General features: G+C 41.9%; 1 protein-coding gene across 1 annotated transcript; it reads left to right on the top strand.

Annotated features, from left to right (window-relative positions):
• Window positions 1–1,878: 1,878 nt before the first annotated feature.
• On the top strand, window positions 1,879–8,278 carry mbip (MAP3K12 binding inhibitory protein 1). The gene is made up of 9 exons (XM_062397844.1): window positions 1,879–2,050; window positions 3,265–3,378; window positions 3,565–3,777; window positions 4,357–4,453; window positions 4,795–4,860; window positions 5,288–5,446; window positions 5,838–5,935; window positions 7,843–7,881; window positions 7,978–8,278. The coding sequence occupies exons 1-9, from the start codon at window positions 1,904–1,906 to the stop codon at window positions 8,083–8,085; spliced, it is 1,041 nt and encodes a 346-aa protein (XP_062253828.1). The 5' UTR covers window positions 1,879–1,903; the 3' UTR covers window positions 8,086–8,278.
• The last annotated feature ends 12,486 nt before the right edge of the window (window positions 8,279–20,764 follow it).

Consider the following 20,764-nt stretch of genomic DNA (forward strand, 5'->3'; position numbering starts at 1 on the left):
TCAACACAGAAAAATACGCCATTGTGGCCATGGTTCCCATCCCGATGCCCGGCTGCACAGTGCGCTGTGGTCTGAGGGACAGTGTTCTGATAATTGAGCGACCGTTCTTTCTCCTGTCGGACAAGTTAGAGATGGAATGTACAGTTTAACTACAGACGCAAATCTCACACTGGAGTCAGTCCAGTCTCCAGGTAGACAGGTCTGCAGCTGTGCTTTAGTCTGGAGCTTCTTCATTATCAACATTACCGATATCAAAATCTGAACCCTTGGTATGAATCAAGGGAATGAAATGTGAAAATATAGACAATACATATGAACTTAATCTGATGCAATCCAGATTTTAAATGAAAATTTAAAAAAAAAGTACATAAAAAAGAGAATGTGTAATAAAAGTAAGATGGAAGTTTATATTTCTGACGTTTGAGGACCAAAGGTGCATGGTCAGAGACAGAGATGTTTACTCAAATAAATTAATGTAAATTATTGATTATACATCAGTTGTGAAAATGTGTCATAAATGTTTTATTAATAAACATGAAACTGAAATTTCCACCTTAAGGTGGTGGCATATATCGGAAGGCTAGAAGTCTGAGGATGTAGTTAATAAACAGGCAACTTATTGTTATGTGTAATACTCTGTGTTATCAACCATTTTGTTATTTGTTGATATGTCAGGGCTTAATAGTGGGGACTAACTAGATGTATAAATACTACAAATATGTAATGAATAAATAAAATGAGGATATTGAAATTAAGTACAGCATTTTTTATCAACATTTTAAAAACAGTAACAGAGCAAGTTAAATAAAAATCCTGTTACTTTACACTTCTACTCCACCACATTTCAAAGAAAATCACTGAACCTTTATTACTCAGCTTTAACATGATGCTTTATCATAAAAGAAACTATACTATAATACAATTTTTAGATGATTGACAGAAAATGTATTGGCCGCTATTTCTGTAACTATTGGAGTTTGTTTCCCATGTACAATTCAAAAGATATATTGTTGAAGTTTATAAGATTGGTTAGATGGTTAGGGTTAATCTAACCAATCGTATGGTTAGATTTGTAAAAAGATTTTTAATCTTTTTACAAATAATCAGTTATTTTAATCATAAGACTAATCAAAGGTTACAGCCTTAAATAAAATAGTATCTGTATAATATTCTGTCTGTCTTTCAACCATCTGCAAAAACAAGGTGTTGCTGAAATGTTGAGTCAATCTGCAGCAAAACTATATCAACAACATCATCTTATCTATCCTTCTGAAATGAGAGATTGCTGCTTCTTCTGCTCACCTTTGTCTTTTCAAAGTTGTGAGAGACACTGTTTACCTTTGTTTAATAACTCTTTGTAATTTTGATTTATTAATCAATAATGAACATGTTAACATTGATGTGCAAATTATACAATAACAAGGGTTAGTGTGCTGCTTATGAGTAATTTGCATTTTGTTATAACAAACGTAGGAGAGACTGCGGACATATTTAATTCAGTTCTTGTAACAGACACAAGTATTTTTAGTGTGTGGTATTTGTGTAGTTTTCCAACAGAGCTCTATTGTATTCTATTCCAGGTTCCATTCTATTCCATATTCTATTCTATATTCTCTTCCATATTCTATTTAATATTCTATTCCATATTGTATACCATATTCTATGCTATGCTATTCTATTGTTTTCTATTATTCTCTATTGTACTCTACTCTACTCTACTCTATTCTATTCTATAGTTCTCTATTCTATTTTATTCTGTTTTATTCTATTTTATTCTATTTGACGCTGCTCCACGTACACGCTGTGTTCCTGCGTGCGCGCACCCGGCCTCTTCATGTACTGCGCGAGCGCAGCTTACAGGCCCTGACCAATCAGAGGGCAGTATTCCGAGCCGTGTTCAGTAATGGCGGAAACAATGAAGCGGAGCAGAAACCACCGTCCTCCTCCTGATCGTCCTGCTCCTGCTGCTCCTCACGAGTCCAGAGAAGCGTCCAGCGGCTCGGACTGTGTCCGTGTCCTCCTCAAGCTGCTCGTGCACTTCGGGAACGAGGTTGGTGGACGCCGTTTGAAACCGCGAAGCCCCTAGCGGCGGTTCTCCGCTCAGCCCGTTAGCTAGCGACATGCTAATGTTTTTAGCACCGGGCACGTTAGCTCCTCCGTGGACTCGTCGATGCTCAACTACACCTGCGGAGCTTCACCTGTCAAAATGCAGAAAAACAACTTGAGCTTCTACCTGTTTAAACAGAATCTATCTCCATGTTACTGATCCACAGCAGCTGCTGCTTCCTGTAGCTGCTTTTCACTCTGATTGTTTATTTACACATTTACACACCCTGAGTTTAAATCATCTCACTTCCAAAGTCTCATTATTCCTCCTTTTTTTGGTTTTAAAGCAACAAATCTTCACTTCCACAGTATTTACACTGTTTACACTGCAGTTGTACATTGTTTTAATGTAATGTATTTATACCTTTATGGTGTACATGAACTGCTTTTAATACAAATACAATTATAGGATCTATATTATAGTTGCATTGCACCACTTTTTTTCCACACATAAGGGATTATAAAATTTTTTAAAGATTATCTGGTTTGTAACATTGTAGAAATAGTTTTTCAATGTTCATCACCAGTTCACATCATTGGTCAAACTGAAATAAACACTAACTCAAATTAAAGGATTCACCAACCAGTAGTAAACATTCACAAAATACTATTAATTGTCACGTTGTAGGACCCTTTAGTCTTGTTCAGTCATATGTGATCGTTTTATTCCTGTCGTTTGTCTTGCAAGAATAAATCACTTCTCCATCGTCAGCCCTGTTAAGACTGCATTTCTACACTGTTTGAATTTAGGTTAACTTACAAAAATACATAACCATTTTTTTTAATAAAATAGTTTAAGAACTGTTCACACGGCCTGTTAAGATGTCAAATTACTTCATATTGTTTATTTTATCCGACTTATGGCCCACATTCAATTTACATTTATGTAAAACAAAGCTAATAAAAAGAAAACTGCTACTACACTTAAGAGAGGCTGATATTGATTCCTGCTTTATTTCATGTAAAGTGACTAAAAGATTAACTGAATAAAGAAATAGTGGCTAATTCAATTCCAGGTCTTCCCCTGAGTAAATATCAATTACTTGACAAATGTTTGCAAAAGCCTGAGGCCCTGTTATTCCATGTCAGAAACTATATGTGCTGTATACCTGTCTGTGCAGCGACCCTTAAACTTTCATTGGTGTTTTTCCCCTCAAGCTCAACTTAGGTGATGGAGCTTTGAGAATAGAAGTCAACACCAATACTGTGAATCCTCCGTCTTCAGCTGCTGAGGTTTACAGCTGTTTGCAGGAGCATATCAATAAACTACAGGTAATGTGGCCACACAGTAAGTTATATACACATTTTAATTGTATTGGTTACATGTAATGATTGTATTGTAAATTGAGCTGACACAAGCTTAATATTTTCCTGTCTTTTTATCGTGTAGCTGAGAATCAGTTGTTTTTAAAGCATATTGTTTGCCAAGATGAAACAAAAAGTGTTCTGTGTATTTAGGCCGTTTCAGAAAGCTTAAAGACACTCGTGGATGCTGAAAGTGATCGATCATCTACAAGAGACAACACTCCAGATGATACAGTCACATCGTTTTCACACAAAGAGCGGACGACTGCGCGGTCGGAGCGCCATCCTCTCAACTCGGAGGCCACGGAGGAAAGCGATACAGCGGCCGATGACGTCATGGTGCAGATCAGAGCCGGGAAGTCAGAGGTGGGTCTCAGATCAGTCAGCAGATCTCTCAGCTGTGACAATTTTCGAGCCCTCTTTAGTCCGTTTCAAGCAAATGAATAATCCTAAGTAATTGCTGCCGCGGACGTGCACACGCCGTGCCGCGGTGAAGCAAACGCTTGATAGAGACCCGATAAGATGAGTTGGGCAGAAAATAAGGGGTTCTTTAGTGCTGTGGTCGGTTAGAACAGACCACATTGCTGGAGGGCTTTGAGAGAGGGCCAGGTCCTTGATGAATTATGAAGTGGATGCTCATTACTCTGAGATTGCATGTGGATGAAGGACAAGAGGCCCCATTCTGTTGTGCATTTATTTTGGTAGACGAGCAAACAGTATTCATATTCCATCATGTGGTGATGGAAAGCAATTCAACTTTTTTTGAGTGGGGGGCTACCTGGAATCATTGCCTACTACATTTCTCATTCCATGTAATGTAAATGAGTGTGTGTTGCAGATGGTTATCATTAAGGAGTCAAAAAAACAACCTTCTCCACACCCATCAATAGCCTCATCAATCCATCGTATCGTTTAATCTGTGTTGTTTCTCCTTTGTCACTGCAGATTCAGAGAAGAATATCTGCATTTATGGAACGCAAGCAGATGGAGATCAATGAAAACAATGTGCGCGAGTTTTGCAACGTGATCGACTGCAATCAGGGTGAGAATGGGAGAGAGGTTGGGGGCAGGGTGGAGAGGGAGCCTGCACACAGATTGCCAATGTTTGGGAGAGAGCTGATTTCCACAGGCGAGAGGTCAGGCTGAACTGCTCGAAGAGTGGGGCTGAAGGAGGTAACACACTCGGCCTCAAAACACAACCAGCTTCGACGAGAAAAACATCAGACAGAAGGGCTTTCTTTTTTTTAATTCAAAGCCTGTGTAAGATACCAGCTCTAGAAACCAGGACACACTAATTGTGATAAAATCCGAGTGGGTATATATCGTTTTTAAATATCTATTTTCTTTATTTTATTTACATTTTTTCTAATTTTCTCCCGGCAGAAAACAGTTGTGCCAGAACAGATGCAGTGTTCACTCCTTATCCTGGTTTTAAAAGTCATGTGAAAGGTAAGAAAAAAAACTGTTTGCTGCTAATGTCAGTGTGACATCCGTGAACCGCACCATCATTAAAACAAATTACACAGTAATTCAGAAAAAGTCACCTCATCCAAAATCTTAAAATGTTGCTTACCAATACATTTTTATAATTACTGATATGATGTTTATCTTTTTCTGTAATTTCTGCAGATAATTAAAAGGCCACTGTACTCTCTCACTGTTTTTGGTTGACCATGCTGCAGGAAAATCCCCCAAAAATAACTGCTAATTATTATTATTAGATAATAAAATCAAAATAATAACTGTCAAGGGTTTGGTTTATTCCTTAGTGTATCTACATGCACTGTACATGACCAAGGACTGTTGTTATCATCTAGCCTGTGGTAAATATTGAGCTACAGTTTGTGTTTATGTGTCGTTTCCCTCGACTGGCTAGTTATACGGCAGGTGAACACGTATGGGCCCCAGACTCGTGGCGGGGGAGGCCAAGGCGAGCCGGGGGAGCAGGAGAGGGGGCCGATTGTGAGAAACTGTGGAAATGCAGCGATAGAGGAACGACTTCACAACATCGAGAATCACCTCAAACTGCCGACAGGTCAGAGAAGGACAAACACACAAGAGCTTTACAAACACTTCAGTCAGTGCGTCTCACTCTGTCTCTAATGTTGATGTTGATTGTAACACGTCTTAAACTGTTCATTGTTTTTGTAACATTTCAAGTCAGAGGAAATGTAACTATGAAGAGATTACTAAATATATCTCCTCTGAGATAATGAGATTTAGAAAAAAGCTATTCATAATTTTTTTTACCTGATGTAAACAATGTGACACGGTCAAATATGAACTAGTCCAGGATCCAGACCAATTTAAATCTTTTCACTCAATGAAAACTCTTTACTCGCAGCCCCCTCTACAGCTACATCTGTTGACTTTGTCTTGTAAAACAATCAGTTCTCCGGCTTTTCAACAAGTGTTTCATTCCCCAGCGGGGCCGGTTCCACTGAGTGTCTACCACAGACTGAAGAAGCTGGAGGATCGGATCCTGGAGTTGGAAGGACTCTCACCCGAGTACTTTCAGTCCACGGTGAGTCCTCTGGCTTTGAAACAGACACATGAAAAAGGTTATATTATACCATATATAGTAATTATTCCTTCTCTCATAGTATTAAGTTAGTAAATGACAATGAGAAATTAAGCAGGACGGATAAAAGAAAGATATTAAATATGAAATGAGGAACCTGCAGGAGCTTGAATTCACCAGGTTCTGATGCAGCAGGTGTGTAGAGGTATAACATCATGTATTCTGGACATTTGGATTTGCTTCAATCAAGAAAAAGATAATAGAAATAAGTAATTGTTGCTCGGCTAAACACAGTCTCTTAGAGAAAGAGTCACTTTCGTGGTCAGAAGTTCTTAAAGAGTATTATAAGTTGGTCCACTTCACATCAGTTACTTTATAAATGGGTTTGTTGCCTAAACCAGTGTGTAGAACACTGGTGTGCTGTAGGAGAACTGATGAAAATGAAATATACTGAGTGAGAGGAGTTTGTGCGTGATGCCGATAGAGTTCCCCTCCTGATGTGTCCTGATACTTCAACACGTCCCCCCCCCCCTTCAGCGACACTTCAGTTGATGTGAATCAAACATGCAACGCGTTTTGGTTACATTCACTTTTAACATTTAGGTCAGCGCAGACAGCTGACTCCAGAAATGAGGACTTTTCACTCCGCCGTCCTTTTAAGAGACGCACAGACTCGGGGAAAAACACGGCAGTAATTTATTGGACTTCATATTCAACCCGACAGACTGGAGCTGGAGTCACACAGACTCTAATTTCCCATCTTGAAGGAGTCTGTCCAGTGTGTGTTTAGTTATCTGAGTAAGTGTGCTTGAGATACTGCATGTCTCTTCACACTGGTATTTCTCAGCACAGCATGCTGCTTCTGTGAGTACGCTGCTTTCCGTCTGCTCTTGACTCACTGCATGTTTGTGTGAGCCGAGCAAAAGATGTCGAGTGTCTTTGAATAAACTGATGGGGTCTTTTATATTCGGAGCACCACTTTTTCGTCTTCCTTTTTTTCTTCATCTTCTTCCTCTGCAATATCTGAAAGTACTGTAGTTCGGTGTTTGCTGTACACAGTTGGCCGAGGATTTCAGGAACATAATTCTAGAGTTAACAGATTACGCAGAAACTTAAAAATAAACAGTTCTGTGAGGCCTCACACTCGTTAACATGATGTCTTCTGTTGAACTCTGATCAAGGACATTGTCAGATGTTTTCTCTCTTCCTCTCTTTCCTATCTCTAGTTATTATCAAAAATATATAATAAACATAATACAATTTAGAAATAAATGTCACGACTATAAATTATATTTGTCTCATAATCTTAAATCAGTGTCTGTTGCTCTTCACTTATTTGTATTTTATAATATCTGCTTTTAGACGTATCCTGCTCGCTCCCTAGTAAAATGTCCCAGTGAGCCTACTTGAGAGAACATCAGGAAAATGTCTGGATAATTCTCCCCGTGCTAAATAATACAAATATATATCTCTCTTTAAAAATAAAATAAAAAGAAGCCAAACACGTGGAGAGGTCCACTCGGAAAGACAACGAGATGCTAGAGCTTTATGATGAAGGTTGTGTCATGGCTGGTGTTTTACCTCCAGCTCCTCTCCTTCACCACCACCGCTCTCCTGAATGTTCTCAACATTTTCCTGTTATGAATACGAACTGTTCAATCTCCTGCCGCGTTCTCCTTTTGTGAAAGGAAAACAGACATCAGAAAACTCCTAGCCCAGGGTTGGGTATTTATAAACATCTTAACATCAAATGGAATCTGTGTCTCTTCTGGACATTCTTTTTCTGTCCTTGAGTTGAAGTAAAAAGGAACCAGGCAGGTACCTTGGTATGTTTATCAAACCTCTGGGTGGCCTAGAAATTGTACTAATCTAAAATATCTAATGTGACCTTGTGTGCTTTTATTTTGTAGAGTCACCTGCACAAGCGACCAAAGACGGCACCTGCTCAGGTTAGCAGCGGCTTTGTTTCCTTTCATTCCACATTGTGAGTGCAGGTTAAACTGTTTGGGTGGTTTGATCAGTTTCCTTCTCACCTTGTCCTTCAGGCCTGCAGTCTGTCTGAGCTGGATGAGAAGATCAATGCAGTGAAAGCAGCGCTGCTGAAAAGGGTGAATGAATTTGGGCCTGGATATGGAGCAGAGTGTCCGCTGTAGCCAATACAGATCGATGCTCCAAACACAATTCATTTTCTAATGCATTCATACATATTTCCTGTATTTTATTTTCTGTCCCTCATCGACTCGTCAGCGCTGTCGCTCTTACCGTGATGCTTCTTTATCTATATCCTAATATTTAGTCAAGTTAAGTAATTTCTCTGTAAATAAATGGGTTTTTCTTTTACGAAAACTTGGACTCATGACTTAACTGTTAAATGTGACATGTGCTTGCAACCAGTGATTATTTTATTGTTAGAAACTCATGAAAACTAACGCTTTTCATCATTGATACGATCACAGGAGAGAAGAAAGTTCCCAAAGTTCAAATGTTTGACCTACAGTTCAATCCACTAATATGTTCAGTTTAATATCAGGTCATAACGTTCGGATGTGAGGAACTGTAACCAGTGTATTTTTAACTTGACTTGTCAGACAGAATTTTGTACAAATGTGAAAATGTGCCCTTGACTGAAGAGTCAGACTGTCGGGACAAAGAAGTGATAATGTGACGAACCCGCTGGTGCATAAAGAATCTAGGAATGTGGAATCCAAAGCGAATGATTATAAAGAGTCTGAATATTAAAGTTTGTCCGACTCTGCTGAGAAGTCAGGGTTAAACATTGTGCCTGCAAGTCCTCAAAAAGCATCAAATTCTCTAAAATTCAGATTTAATGGGTTTTGGTTTTTAAGCAGCTCACAGTGAATGTTTCTCGACTCTGTCAGACTGGAACATGATTAGTTCTGGTATCTGCTGAGATGTAAAACCACTGCCAGCCTGCAATGTAGATTAGCAACATGGGGAAACATGTTTATAGCTGTCCGTGTTCCAGTGCCCAGATGTTTACATCAGTCTCTGAGCCAAAGAGGAGAAAACTCCTCTAGACCAAAAATATTCTAGAATTTCAAAATAAAAGGGGGTGAAGTTATCTCCATGAGAACAGGACAATGAAGTGTTTTTGTTTACTTCTTTGTTGTCTAATCGTGGGAACGCGTGCACGTGTGTGTCTGTCTGTGTGCACGTGTTTCACTTAAATGAATCTGAGCGAGGGTGTCTGATTTATGTGCTTGACCGCTGTGTGATGATGATCACCTCTAATGGCTGTCATTAAAAAAAAATGACCTGATTACTGAAACGCTGTTTGGAAAACACATCGGAGACCCAACAAACCCGTGTTAAATGATGCGCTGCTGCTGCGGCGGCCGACTTGTTTATTAAAGACCTCAGTGAATGTAGAGTTTTAACTGAGCAAGTGGCTGAACAGTTTACCACACACTGCAGTGAAGGGTTATTCAAAAGAGTTTTATTTTTATTTCTGTAATGGTGAGAGTAAAAGATCCTTCACTTAAGAATAAATGACCAATACAAGAATTTAAAAATACTTCATTACGAGAAATGCTGCCATTAGAAGTATACTGAAATAAAACTAAGGCGGTGATATCAGCAAAAAGCTAAACTACCTGACCAGCAGGCGAATGGCCCCTGAGGCTTATAATGATATTAGATTACTAAAACTGATATTTAAGTTAAAGCTGAAACACAGCATCGTGTTAACCTCACTGTAGAAAGAGCCCTTCATGTCCACATGTTTCTTTAAATGTAAAACTAAAGTTCTTTACTCTTTCTGTTTTGGTGGAAGATGCGCTTTATAAATGTGAGTCTGTATTTTTATGCAAAATGTCATTGTGTGTGGAAAACACGCATAATGGAAGGGAGGAGTTCAGGGAACCAGTCTAAACATTGAAAGCATTGTTATCCATCAGCCATTAATCAACATTTACTTCATAATGACAACTGCTGTTGTTATTTCATCTAGTGAGTCTGTTTGTGCGTCGTCATTGTAACGCGTGGTCTTACTGTAACACAAAGGCCGTTTAAAGTTCTTAGCATTTCAGTTTTTTGTCACTTTTCACCACATTTCAGTGACAACTCTGTGACAAACAAAGAAAAAGGTATACAGGTGTGTAGAGCGATCAAGTTGTTGAGTGGCGTGCTGGTTTGATCCTGTTAACAGACGGTACAGTTCTATTGTGTTGAATCTGTGTTCTGTGACCTCCTTAAGACCTCCTACCAACCTTTATTGCAAAACCTGAGGCTGTGGCACAGTTCCTCATGTGATGTTCTCGTACGTATGGAAATAAACTTAAATTCAAAGTAACTGCAGCTCTCAGAATACATGAAGTGCAAATCTAGACAAGTAGAAGTCAGAGCATCGAAAGGGAATACTGAAGTACAAGCACTTCAAAAGTGTCATGAAAGGAAGTTTGACAAAGTTGATATTTTCCTCATGTATATATCTATTTAATAAAAAAGAAGCATGAAGTTCTCTTTAAACGAATGGCAACAATTATAACGCTTTTTGATGCAGGTACCTTGACCCGTCTCGTGAAAATAAAAGCACTGAATCCACAGCACCGTTGAAAGTTGAAGGTACTTTTTCACCACTGAACTAACTTTGTGCTTCTTCTCACAGAATAAAATACAAACGGACATTTTAAAGTAAATCTTGCAACAGGTGCGGACGAATAGAAACTTTCTCACGTCCCCAAAAAATTACTGTAACTCCCCTTCCTTTTCTCTGCAGTTGCTCTTTGTACGTCATGTCAGGATTTATTTCAGAGTTGATTGATGGAGTGACCTGGACACAATAGAAGACGCTGCATTGTGTTTTTTCGTGTTTTTTTTGGGGGGGGGGGAGATATTTCTTTCTTAACGCGGAAATGGGGATTTTAGTTTTTTTCACTCCCTCTTTCAGGTGTACCCCACTCGTCCGGCTCTGTCCGTCTCTTGCTCACAGACTGGAACCTTCTGGGCGACGAGGGGGCCACAATGCGCCTGGGAAGGGGGAGCACTTGAGCCGCGGCCATGTGGATGTGGGTGGGTGGGGTGGGGTGGGGTGGTGGGGTGCTCTCATTGTTCCCCGGGAGCTTTTGTCTCAGACACAGTCCTCCTCATGAGGGTTAATGAGGACAAATTGCTCTGAATGTGTAACAAATGGATTACGGGGCCCGGGACAAAAGGTGGTGTTTTGCGGCCCTGCGTTTTACCCGGGATCCACCGATCATCTGTCCAACGAGCCGAGCCTGCAGCGTCCCCGTGGAGTGTCTCTCTACACGTCTCATCGTCCTCCTCTCGTCTGCTTTGTTCCACGGTGTGTGCCGCCGCCTACGCCGAATTTAACCATAACGTAAAGTTTGCATGGAGGTGACGTAGTTTGTAAATCGCCTGCAACGACCCCAATTTCTTTTCCCAGAGCCTCATTTCAAGAATAGAAAGTCAACATGTCAACATCAGTGTCAGTGGTGAGTCGCTCCAGGGTTGGGTGGGCAGAGTGAGGCCTTTCAAATTAACAAAGAGCCACTTCCTCATTGACTCTATGTAATTCCTGCCTGTCAATCACTCCTCCCTCGGCCTGATTTCTTGTAATATCCTTGGGAACCTCGGTGAAAAAGACACAGAGGTGTTCCTTGTCTTCTATGGGTCCGGTTGTATTTTTCCCCCGTTTTTTCGTGGGGTCGAAGGAGAGGATTCATATCCATTCATATCTCAAACTCTTAATGGGCTCCAGGCCCTCCAGAAAGAAAGCTCTTTCCTGTGACTAGTCAGCTCCAGTCTTTATTCATCTGTGGCTCCGTGTCAAAAAAGACTGTTGCTCGTTTGTGCCGCGAACAATGAGGAACAAGGCTGAATCTCCAGCCGGGAACAAAAGACAGAAAACAGGCTTTTCACTCTGCAGAACATTAGATTCTGACACATTTTGCCATGGCAGTTCCACCTCCCCCCCATCCCCCCCTCATCCTGAGTGCTGTGGCTCTGGTCTTTTTAAAGAGACCACCTGTTGGCATCAAGCCTGTTCTTCATTACAGACAGTCCTATTATCACAGGATGAGGAGCGCCACAGGCTAACTTTCTTAAGTTAACCCTGCTGCAGTTTGCCACGCCGGTCGAAACGGGGAAACACTGGATTACGTGTTACCTCTTATTATTATAGTTGTGATTTTTATGTATTGTTTTTTTTTTTTTAATCAGGGCTTTTGTTGGCGTGAGAGGAACGTGCTTCATTCAGGCCCTTGTCAGGCACACATGTCACAAATAGAGGGACTCAGACGTGAGCAGTTATAACCACAGATTTGCAAATGCACTCACAGCGAAGTTGTCCACGGTGGTCTCGTGTTTTTCATTCAATTATTTCTGGAATAAGGAGGATTTTTTTTTTTTTTTGCTTTTCTTTTTATAAAAAAGCAGATTCAAGCAATTTTCTGCATCCAAAACATTAGCATAACCGCGGCATGATAATGGTTTTCCCGACTGTGTGTAAAATAAAAGTACTGTAGGTGGCAATATGAAGCAATCAAGTGCACGTACTCCCCCGGCTTTGAATTGGACACATGATAAACACTGGAGTGGCTGTGGTGGTCTGGGTTTTTTATTTTACTCGGATTGTTTGGAGATGTTAAAGATGATGTTGAATCATTTATGGGTTTTTTCGTTTTAAGAGAAGTTCAATTTTCCAACCGTGGATGAGTTTGTACGAGGTCAAATTTACCAAGAGGGTTAAATCAAAACAGCGAATACCTCTGTCGTGCTCATGCCATCACTGTCGGGGCACATCCAAGCAGTCGCACTTGTTTCATGTTCACAAGCACCGCAGAGGAGGAGGAGAAGAAGAAGAAGAGGAAGGGGTCGGGGGGGTCGCATGCACCTGTGACCCTCCCCCACCAGGCACTAGAGAGGATCCCCCTGCAGCCCACAGGCTTCAGTCAGAGGCAGTCAGCTGCTCTCTGTGGCCCTGCTGCACGGCCCCCAGGCTCTCCGGAGTTAAATGTGCCTGTGATATTGCCAGGAGGCAGCAGCGGGAGTTGAATTCAGGCAATTACAATCAAGTCAGGGCATAGTTAGTGCGTGGGCCCCGGCAGCACCTGAGCTGGATGCTGATGAGACACTTAGCCTCAAACCCTCGTGCATTGGCCCAGGCGCTGCTCAGAGCGAGCCCACCCCCCTCCTACTCCCGTCTCTCTCTCTTCCCACAGCAGCAGACCCCCTACTGGACACTTCCACTTCCCTTCACCTCATTTAGGCCTCTAGAGCTCTCTCGCCCTCTCTCTCACCCTCTCCCCTCTCTTTCCCTGGCCCTCACATTGCAATACTTCTGCTTCATATAGGTGGCGTGGAGTACTGCACTCAATCACTCTTCATTCATTCACACTGTACAATAATAGAGAGCTACTCCGACATTGTCCTTTTCAAGCACCCCGTGCATAGCAGAGTTTCAAACGTCATGGGATGTCTCTCGCCCAGTTCGTGAGAGGGATGTGAAGAGTTATTTCACTTGAAGGTTACAAAGGGAGGGACAGAAGAAAAAAACCTTCAGGTGAGTGTGGATGAGCCACTTTTCAGTTGCATCTTAAACGTGCAGTGGAAATCACCCGAAGAAGAGTCTTCATCACACATCAATCCGAGCTCCAGCGCCCTCACGTCTTTGTTTGCACGTGGCCGGCTGCGGATGGCTCCCTGTTCCAGACCGATGTGCCAGAGAACGGTTAAAAAGGGAGGTGAGGTTTGTGAATATCTATGACCCGAGAATATGGAGTCAGGCATCACAACAACACTCTTAGCCCCTTTTCCAAATAAGGTGCTCTCAGCTCTTTCTGAGGGAAAGCCTCCCAGCTCCCGCCCTCTCTCAGCCACCGCACTTTGCTGAAGTGTCATCAGGATTGTAAAGGGCAGGTTGCCATAGAGCTCGGTGTGCTGCCGATGTATGGACTCATATTTTGAATGTAAAGATCTGAGCACAGCAGCTAATGTGGGGGCCATGCACAGGGACTACGCCCTCTCCCCCCCCCTTCATCTGCAGTCTGTGTGCATGCATCTTTCATGTGTCGCTTAAGGGTTCTGTTTTGTGAGATTGCTAGCTTTGCTCGCTCGATCCACTTTCATTGTCTATCTGTGGCCGTGCTTGTTAGTTAGAGCCGGCCATAGTATTTGGCAGAGCCAGGGGGGAAAGGTGGAACACCTCTCTCCCAATTCTTGCCATAATGGTTGCCTTTTGATTTTTTGTTCCTGGGCTTTGGAGGCTACCAGGGATTGTCTCTTTGAAATTATTCCATTTTGGCAGAGAAAAAGAAAATGGATTGCGCTGATCCTGTTTTGTTCCTGGGGGGACGGCTGCAGTATTATCCTGGGCTGACACCGGTGGCGAAGAGGCAATCACAGTGGCCCTCGCTCTGACAAAAACACTCCATCTGCAAGGAGAGGAGGAAATCACACCACAATGATGTCTGACTCTTCTGCCTCACTCTGGCAGCTGGGCCCTGGGACCCATGAACTGCTACACAACCGCCGCCGCGAAGGCTGCTATACAGACGCACAAACACCACAATACAAATCAGCAGCTGTAACGCACAAAGGCAATGCACCTGCCCTCGCAACAACGAGAACAGGACAGGATTTGTTTGAAAAGTTTATTTTCCTCAAGGCCAGTTAGAAACGGACTCTGTTTCCTTTGCTGCATTATTATGAGACATAGTATAAAATATATTATCAGTATCAATTATTATTAGTGTTAGAAAAGTAGAACTTCTTCCAGTTCCTCCACTTTTTCAGGCCTCGAGTCACATAAATGCACTCAACATTTTCAAGCTTTCAAACCATTAAGTTAACTGTTTGCCTACAAAACACGAAAACCATTAGGATGTCAAACATGTGCACCTCACACACACACACACACACACACACGTCAGATGAGAGATAAGCAGCCGTGCAGCTCGCCCTGTTAGTATTCAGTAGTGTCACCTCTCTCCCCCTGTGTCCCATACCTGAGGATCAAACGCACCTCTTTGTGAGAGAGGCCTGACCCCCTACTATCAGCAAACAGAAGAGAGCCCAGCTGACACCACTCTTGAGATGTGCCATGCAGACGGAGGCCTGTGATTACAGCACAATCCTGAGGAGACAACCCTCCACCCTGCTCCAGCCGCTGCCTCCTGCAACTCCCCAAACACACAATCCACCCACTCCCTCCCCCTCCACCACAAATTCACCTATCTCTGAAATGGATGTTAATCTCTCGGCCAACTGGTCGCCTCTGAGACCCTCGTTGACACACATATAGCCGCCGCTGTGCCATGAATAATCAATAGGGCGCTATTTTCGTGAACAAATTTCCCGCAACAGGTCATTTCTGCTGGCTATTACTGTGGCAGATTAGAATCTGAGATCAGACTTTCAGAGGTGGAGGAGGGTGTGTGTGTTTGTGCTTGTGTGTGTGTGTGTGCGTGGATGGGGGAGCTCTCTCTAGAATACAGTGCAGCACGGAGGGACATGAGTCTGTCTAGTGCCGCCATAGCGCCACATGAAAACCAATGAAGGTGAAGCAAGAGGGGGGATTAATTTGTTGTGAGAGAGGCAGAGGCTCAAGTGGGTCTTCCAATAGCAAATTAGCAAACCCTCGTTTCAAAAACCCTCATACATACTAGAGAAGAGAAATGTGCAAACACAAACATCATGCATGTGCTCATGCATACAGTATGTTCCTGTCAGGGCGAAGAGGAAAAATCATACTCTGTGTTTTTTTGCAACATATTTCCTCCTTTTCTTGGTCTTTCTCAGCCTCTATCAACACACACACATACACACACACACACACACACACTTGTGCGCGCAACACAAAAAGGAAACTTCAATTTTATCTGCAGGGGCAGAAATCAATCTCACATCTCTTTAGTTAATCCGCAATGGCTCTCTCCAGATCCTGACACTAATAAGGTATTGAGCAGGTGAGGCCAGGGGCTGAGGAGGAGAACACAGGGAGAGGAGAGGCCTGCAGTCTGGGGCCCGACTGGCGGCTGGCACTGTTCCAGTGCAATTATGGGGCTTGTGTATGGGAGAGAAGGGTGCAGGAAAGAAGCAGCAGAGATAGAAGGGAGAGGCAGGCAGAGAGGGAGGCATAGAGAAAGCACGAGAAAGAGGAGGTGGGGGGTGGGGGGTAAAAATCGATCCCATCTGTGGTATGATGGTTAATTAAAGCAGCTCTTGAGCAGCCCAAGGATGAGAGGCTTGGCTGGGCTCCTGGAGGCACAGCTCTGATTACTCACACAGAATGGATGGTTTCTTAGCAATGAAAGGAGGGGGCCAAGAGCTGCCTGGTGGGGAGCACAGACGACATCAAGGAGGAGAGACATGTGCATGCTGCACACTTACACTTGCACACACATACACACATATATATGCTTGCATGCAAATGGACTCTGATGCAGACACGCACGTGCATGCGCATGCATACATATCCATATGTAAGCAAGTATGCATCGCGAGCCTGAAGACACAAGTGCAAACATCATCAGATTAGATCAAAATAAATGCTTCAGGAAACTAATCAGATATAATGTGAGTCCACTGGATGTGCATTTCCACAAGGAGAAGAGCTCATGAGGTTAATGAAGAAACAACCAAAGTTCATCAGAGTGTCGAGCTTCTGATTGATGCTAATATCTGTCACTACAGTGAGTCACAGACAGTTTCACAATAAGAAAACAATCATCTTTAAAGGTTTTTGTAGTTTATTTTCCATCCTGTTGTTATTCCTCCCTGATTCACACACCTGCATCATGTACCTGAGTGAGAAGACACACTGAATCTGCCTCCAATCAAATTTTCGTCATATCTCACAATTACATTTAGATGAGATGACCCCCCCCCCTCCCCCCATTTCTCCCTCATCAATGACATTCGCCTCAGACATACCCAGAGGCTATGGGTGACAGCACCAGCACTTTGGTATGACCCCACCCTCCTATGGTGAGATGTGGTATTGCATAACATGTCCAAGCAAAATGGATTTCTGCACGTTTGCACAGCAGATAGAGAGCGAGTCCACGTTCTAACATTTACTTTCACTCGATCATAACTATCAATCGTTGATGTATATGTTACGAGCATGAAGCTGGACTTTCTCTCAACGCCACAACATGGAGCGGACACTGAGACTAAGTAAAACAAGGGCTCTCGAGAGATGATATGCAGAAAGAGCCCATCCTCCTATTTTCACAAAGTTGAAGCTGACATATAATCATACTCTCAGAGTTAGAGAGGGGGTTATAATAAACCTCCAAATCTCAGCGCTATGAATTATGTATATACGGTGATGATTTGATGGCTGCAAAATAGAAGCGAGGGTGCGAGCTGCTGATTGAGGTGCGCCACGTGGTGAGCCGTTTCGCCCGTCATGCCTCCCGGTACAGACGTGTGAGGTCAGGGCCCCATGCTAATTGGTGTCAGGCCCAACGCTTGTGAGCTAAATGAGAAAATTACACGCTGTGGGAGGAATCAGCTGCAGTGTTCGGGCTGGCTGCTGCAGAGCGGCTGCGGTGCTATCTGTGAGCCGGAGACGTCTGTCTGGCTCTGTGTTTGTAAGGAGAAAGGAAGTCAGAGGAAACTTCAGTGTTTGAAGCTGTGGGAGGCTTCGGTTCACTTACAGAGACACACCTGTAAGATATACATGTACATGCACTGTGTGAGGAGCTGAGGTTTATTCATGATGCATTTACTGTGTGTAATGATGCTAAAACCTTCATCTTGATGATGTTTTCCTACACTTGACATCTATTGCACTTCTGTACATCCTGGGGGAGGGATCCCTCACATTGGCTCTCTCTGAGGTTTCTACGTATTTTTACCTGTTAAAAGAGTTTTTAGTAGTTTTTCCTCATTCTTGTTTAAGAGGGTTAAGGACAGAGGATGTCACACCATGTTAGAGACCAAATTGACAAATTGTGATTTGTGAATATGGGCTATACAAATACAATTTTATTGATTGATTGATTGTTTGTAGGTACAGGAATGACATTTCTACCTTTTCGAATATGTCACTGAAATGTGGAAGTGGTTTATTACAGAATCTAATTTAGTTGATAAGGTGAAAGCAGAGAAAATGTATTTTTTCTTAATCTTTGTGAGACCATCCAAGGACTAATGAGACGTGTGCATTATCAGAAAAGTTTTTAATTTTAGAGTTGCAGTAGAAAACAATTATATTAACAATGTCTCTAATTGCATTTAGACTACAAAGTGTTTGTGGGAGGAGTTGCTCTCGAGAAACCCAAAGAGAATTTTCGTCTTACTCTGTGGGTCAGCAGGGCGCCGATAAACTCCACCACCCGATCACAGATATCTGGAGGAGTCAGATATTTGCCTCCATTTAAACAGGGCCGTATCCAGGGGTGGTTCCAAGGGGGGCACTGGCCCCAGCTGAAATCTGATTGGTCCCTGAAGTGCCCCTATCACTTGTCCTAGCCTAACAATAAATATGAATATATTTGGGGGGGATTTTAAGTACAAAATGTGCTTAAACAAGGACCAATTTTCACATACTTCTATGTTTTCAATGATGTGTGACTTTCCTCAAAGCTACAGAGTAAACTATAAATAAGAAATTATTTAAATGTGCACCTTACTGAATGAGGAGTTGTCCATGGATGTTGGACACATGAGGGGCCCCTCTGTGTAAACTGTGCCCCTTTTATGGCCCCTGAGGTAGAAACAAATCCTACATCCCCCTCTGCAGAAGAGGCTAAAGGAAGCAGAGTATTGGATTTGAACAACAGGAAAAACCAACTCAAGTGAAAGCTAACGTTACTCCGTATCTGCTGGATGTGAACATGCACAAAAAAAGCACTAATGTGATTTCTGCCTGTTTCCACTGCCTCCAAGTGGCCAAAAATGAATTTTTGCAGGTTTCAGGCCATTTGTGAATTTTAGTTTGGATCAACTATATACATAATACTTCCACTTTGTACTTGTACATATTGTATTTTCATATCAGAACTGCTCAGACCCTAAAAACCTTTACATATTGCTTCAGACCCATTTCTTCTCACTGGCTTTCAATTCACGTTGAGTTTGAGATATATACAGATACTCAGATATATAATATGGTTTTTCAAATGGGTTTGAATGAGTAACTTTAACATTGTTATTTGCTATTTTTACTTAGATATAAAGTTGGATGCTTCTTCCATCACTACCAGAGAAATAGGAGCAGATAAATATGTTTGAGTTGATGATGTTTTCTCTTTTGTCAGATTTTGTTGAAATCTGCCAGGAAGCTGAAAGGAATTGATTATGTTCAGAAACTTAAACTGCAACACTAAACAAAATAGAAGTAAAACTAACTTGTTTCTTACACGTGGCCTCGTGCATCTTTTTTCCTGTATTTGTCCATATCATTCAACAAAAATTCACCAAACACAATGAACCTCATCCACTGCGTGATGTTCGTTTTCAACTTATTGAATTCCCTGATGAGTGATATACTCCGTGAGTGTTTTTCAGTCTGCGTAAATTATCTTTTATTCATGAAACGCGTCTTTGTGTGCAGCTACATTTGTGCCTGTATGTGTCATTCAAGGCCTGGGCCAATTATTCACTTCTAAACACAGCATTCCTCCACTCCTCCGACACACCCAACAAACAGGCAAACAACAATGTAGACTAAATGACTAAAGTGTTGAATTGCCTTCCTTTTGTTCGCTCCCTTGTTTCTCTTTTCTCCACCGGCTCTTTCTCTTTCCACGACAGACTCCTTTAGTGGTGAGCCCCGGCAATCTTGAGTCAACGTCATTAACTGTTTGCTCATATCGGCCACAGAAAGTATGCCGCAGCCTCCTTTGTCTCCCTATCAGTTGTTTAAAGAGGTTTGTGCTGTAATGGCGTGGTCAGCCAGCGTCGGGGGCTTTGAAGTTCTCCATCCCGCTCGCAGGGTTGACCTCAGTGGTCACTCAACGCCGACCCTGAAGCTGCAGTTTCAGGAGGTCACGTGGCAAAAATACCTAGAAACACCTGCGTGTGCATATTTTTTCAGGGTGTGGTTTAGGATGGTGAAAAAAGATCCAAATCGCTTTCCAATAAAAACACACAATCAGAAAAGCTTTATCAGTTATAGCTGATGGCTTTATTAATGGTTTATAAGTCATTTATTCATTCTTTATAGGTCATGAATGAGGCATTTAAGGACATTAAAGGTTTGTGGTTGCCAGGTTGGGACAAATATTCCTCTAACTTGCTTTTTTCATATTATTTCTTTGAAAAAAAGACCCTCCTCTTTTGAAATGTTTGACATCCTAATTGTTTTCGTGTTTTGTAGGCAAACAGTTAACTAAATGGTTTTAAAGCTTGAAAAATGTGGAGTGCATTTATTTATTGGTGTTAGAACTGATAATACTTATTATTATAAGTCTTATAATAATGCAGCAAAGAAAACAGAGTCCGTTTCCAACTGGCCTTGAGGAAAATAAACTTTTCAAACAACCCGTCCTGTTCTCGTTGGGTTACATCTTTATCAATGTTTACATTTGAATATGTATAATTTCCTACCTGATGGTTTATTATAAATTCACAAAACCACTAAACCTTGTAGGACAATGGAATCTAAGTCTCCGATAGATCTCATAATCACATTTACAATTACAGCCACAGACTTTACGTGTACTTGTTTAAGCTTTTAAGGTTAAAGTTATAAATATTATTTAACTTTGTTAAAGGGCTAAAGTAATACATGTTATTAGACTTACTAGACTTTGCATTTATTGCAAATCCAGAGCCTTTCACAAGTACATTTTTTATATTTCTAACAACATACTTCATAGATTATTGTAGTGATATAATCCTTTATAAATGGATTTA

Source organism: Platichthys flesus, chromosome 10 (genome assembly GCF_949316205.1).
Source record: "Platichthys flesus chromosome 10, fPlaFle2.1, whole genome shotgun sequence".
Classification (NCBI taxonomy): domain Eukaryota; kingdom Metazoa; phylum Chordata; class Actinopteri; order Pleuronectiformes; family Pleuronectidae; genus Platichthys; species Platichthys flesus.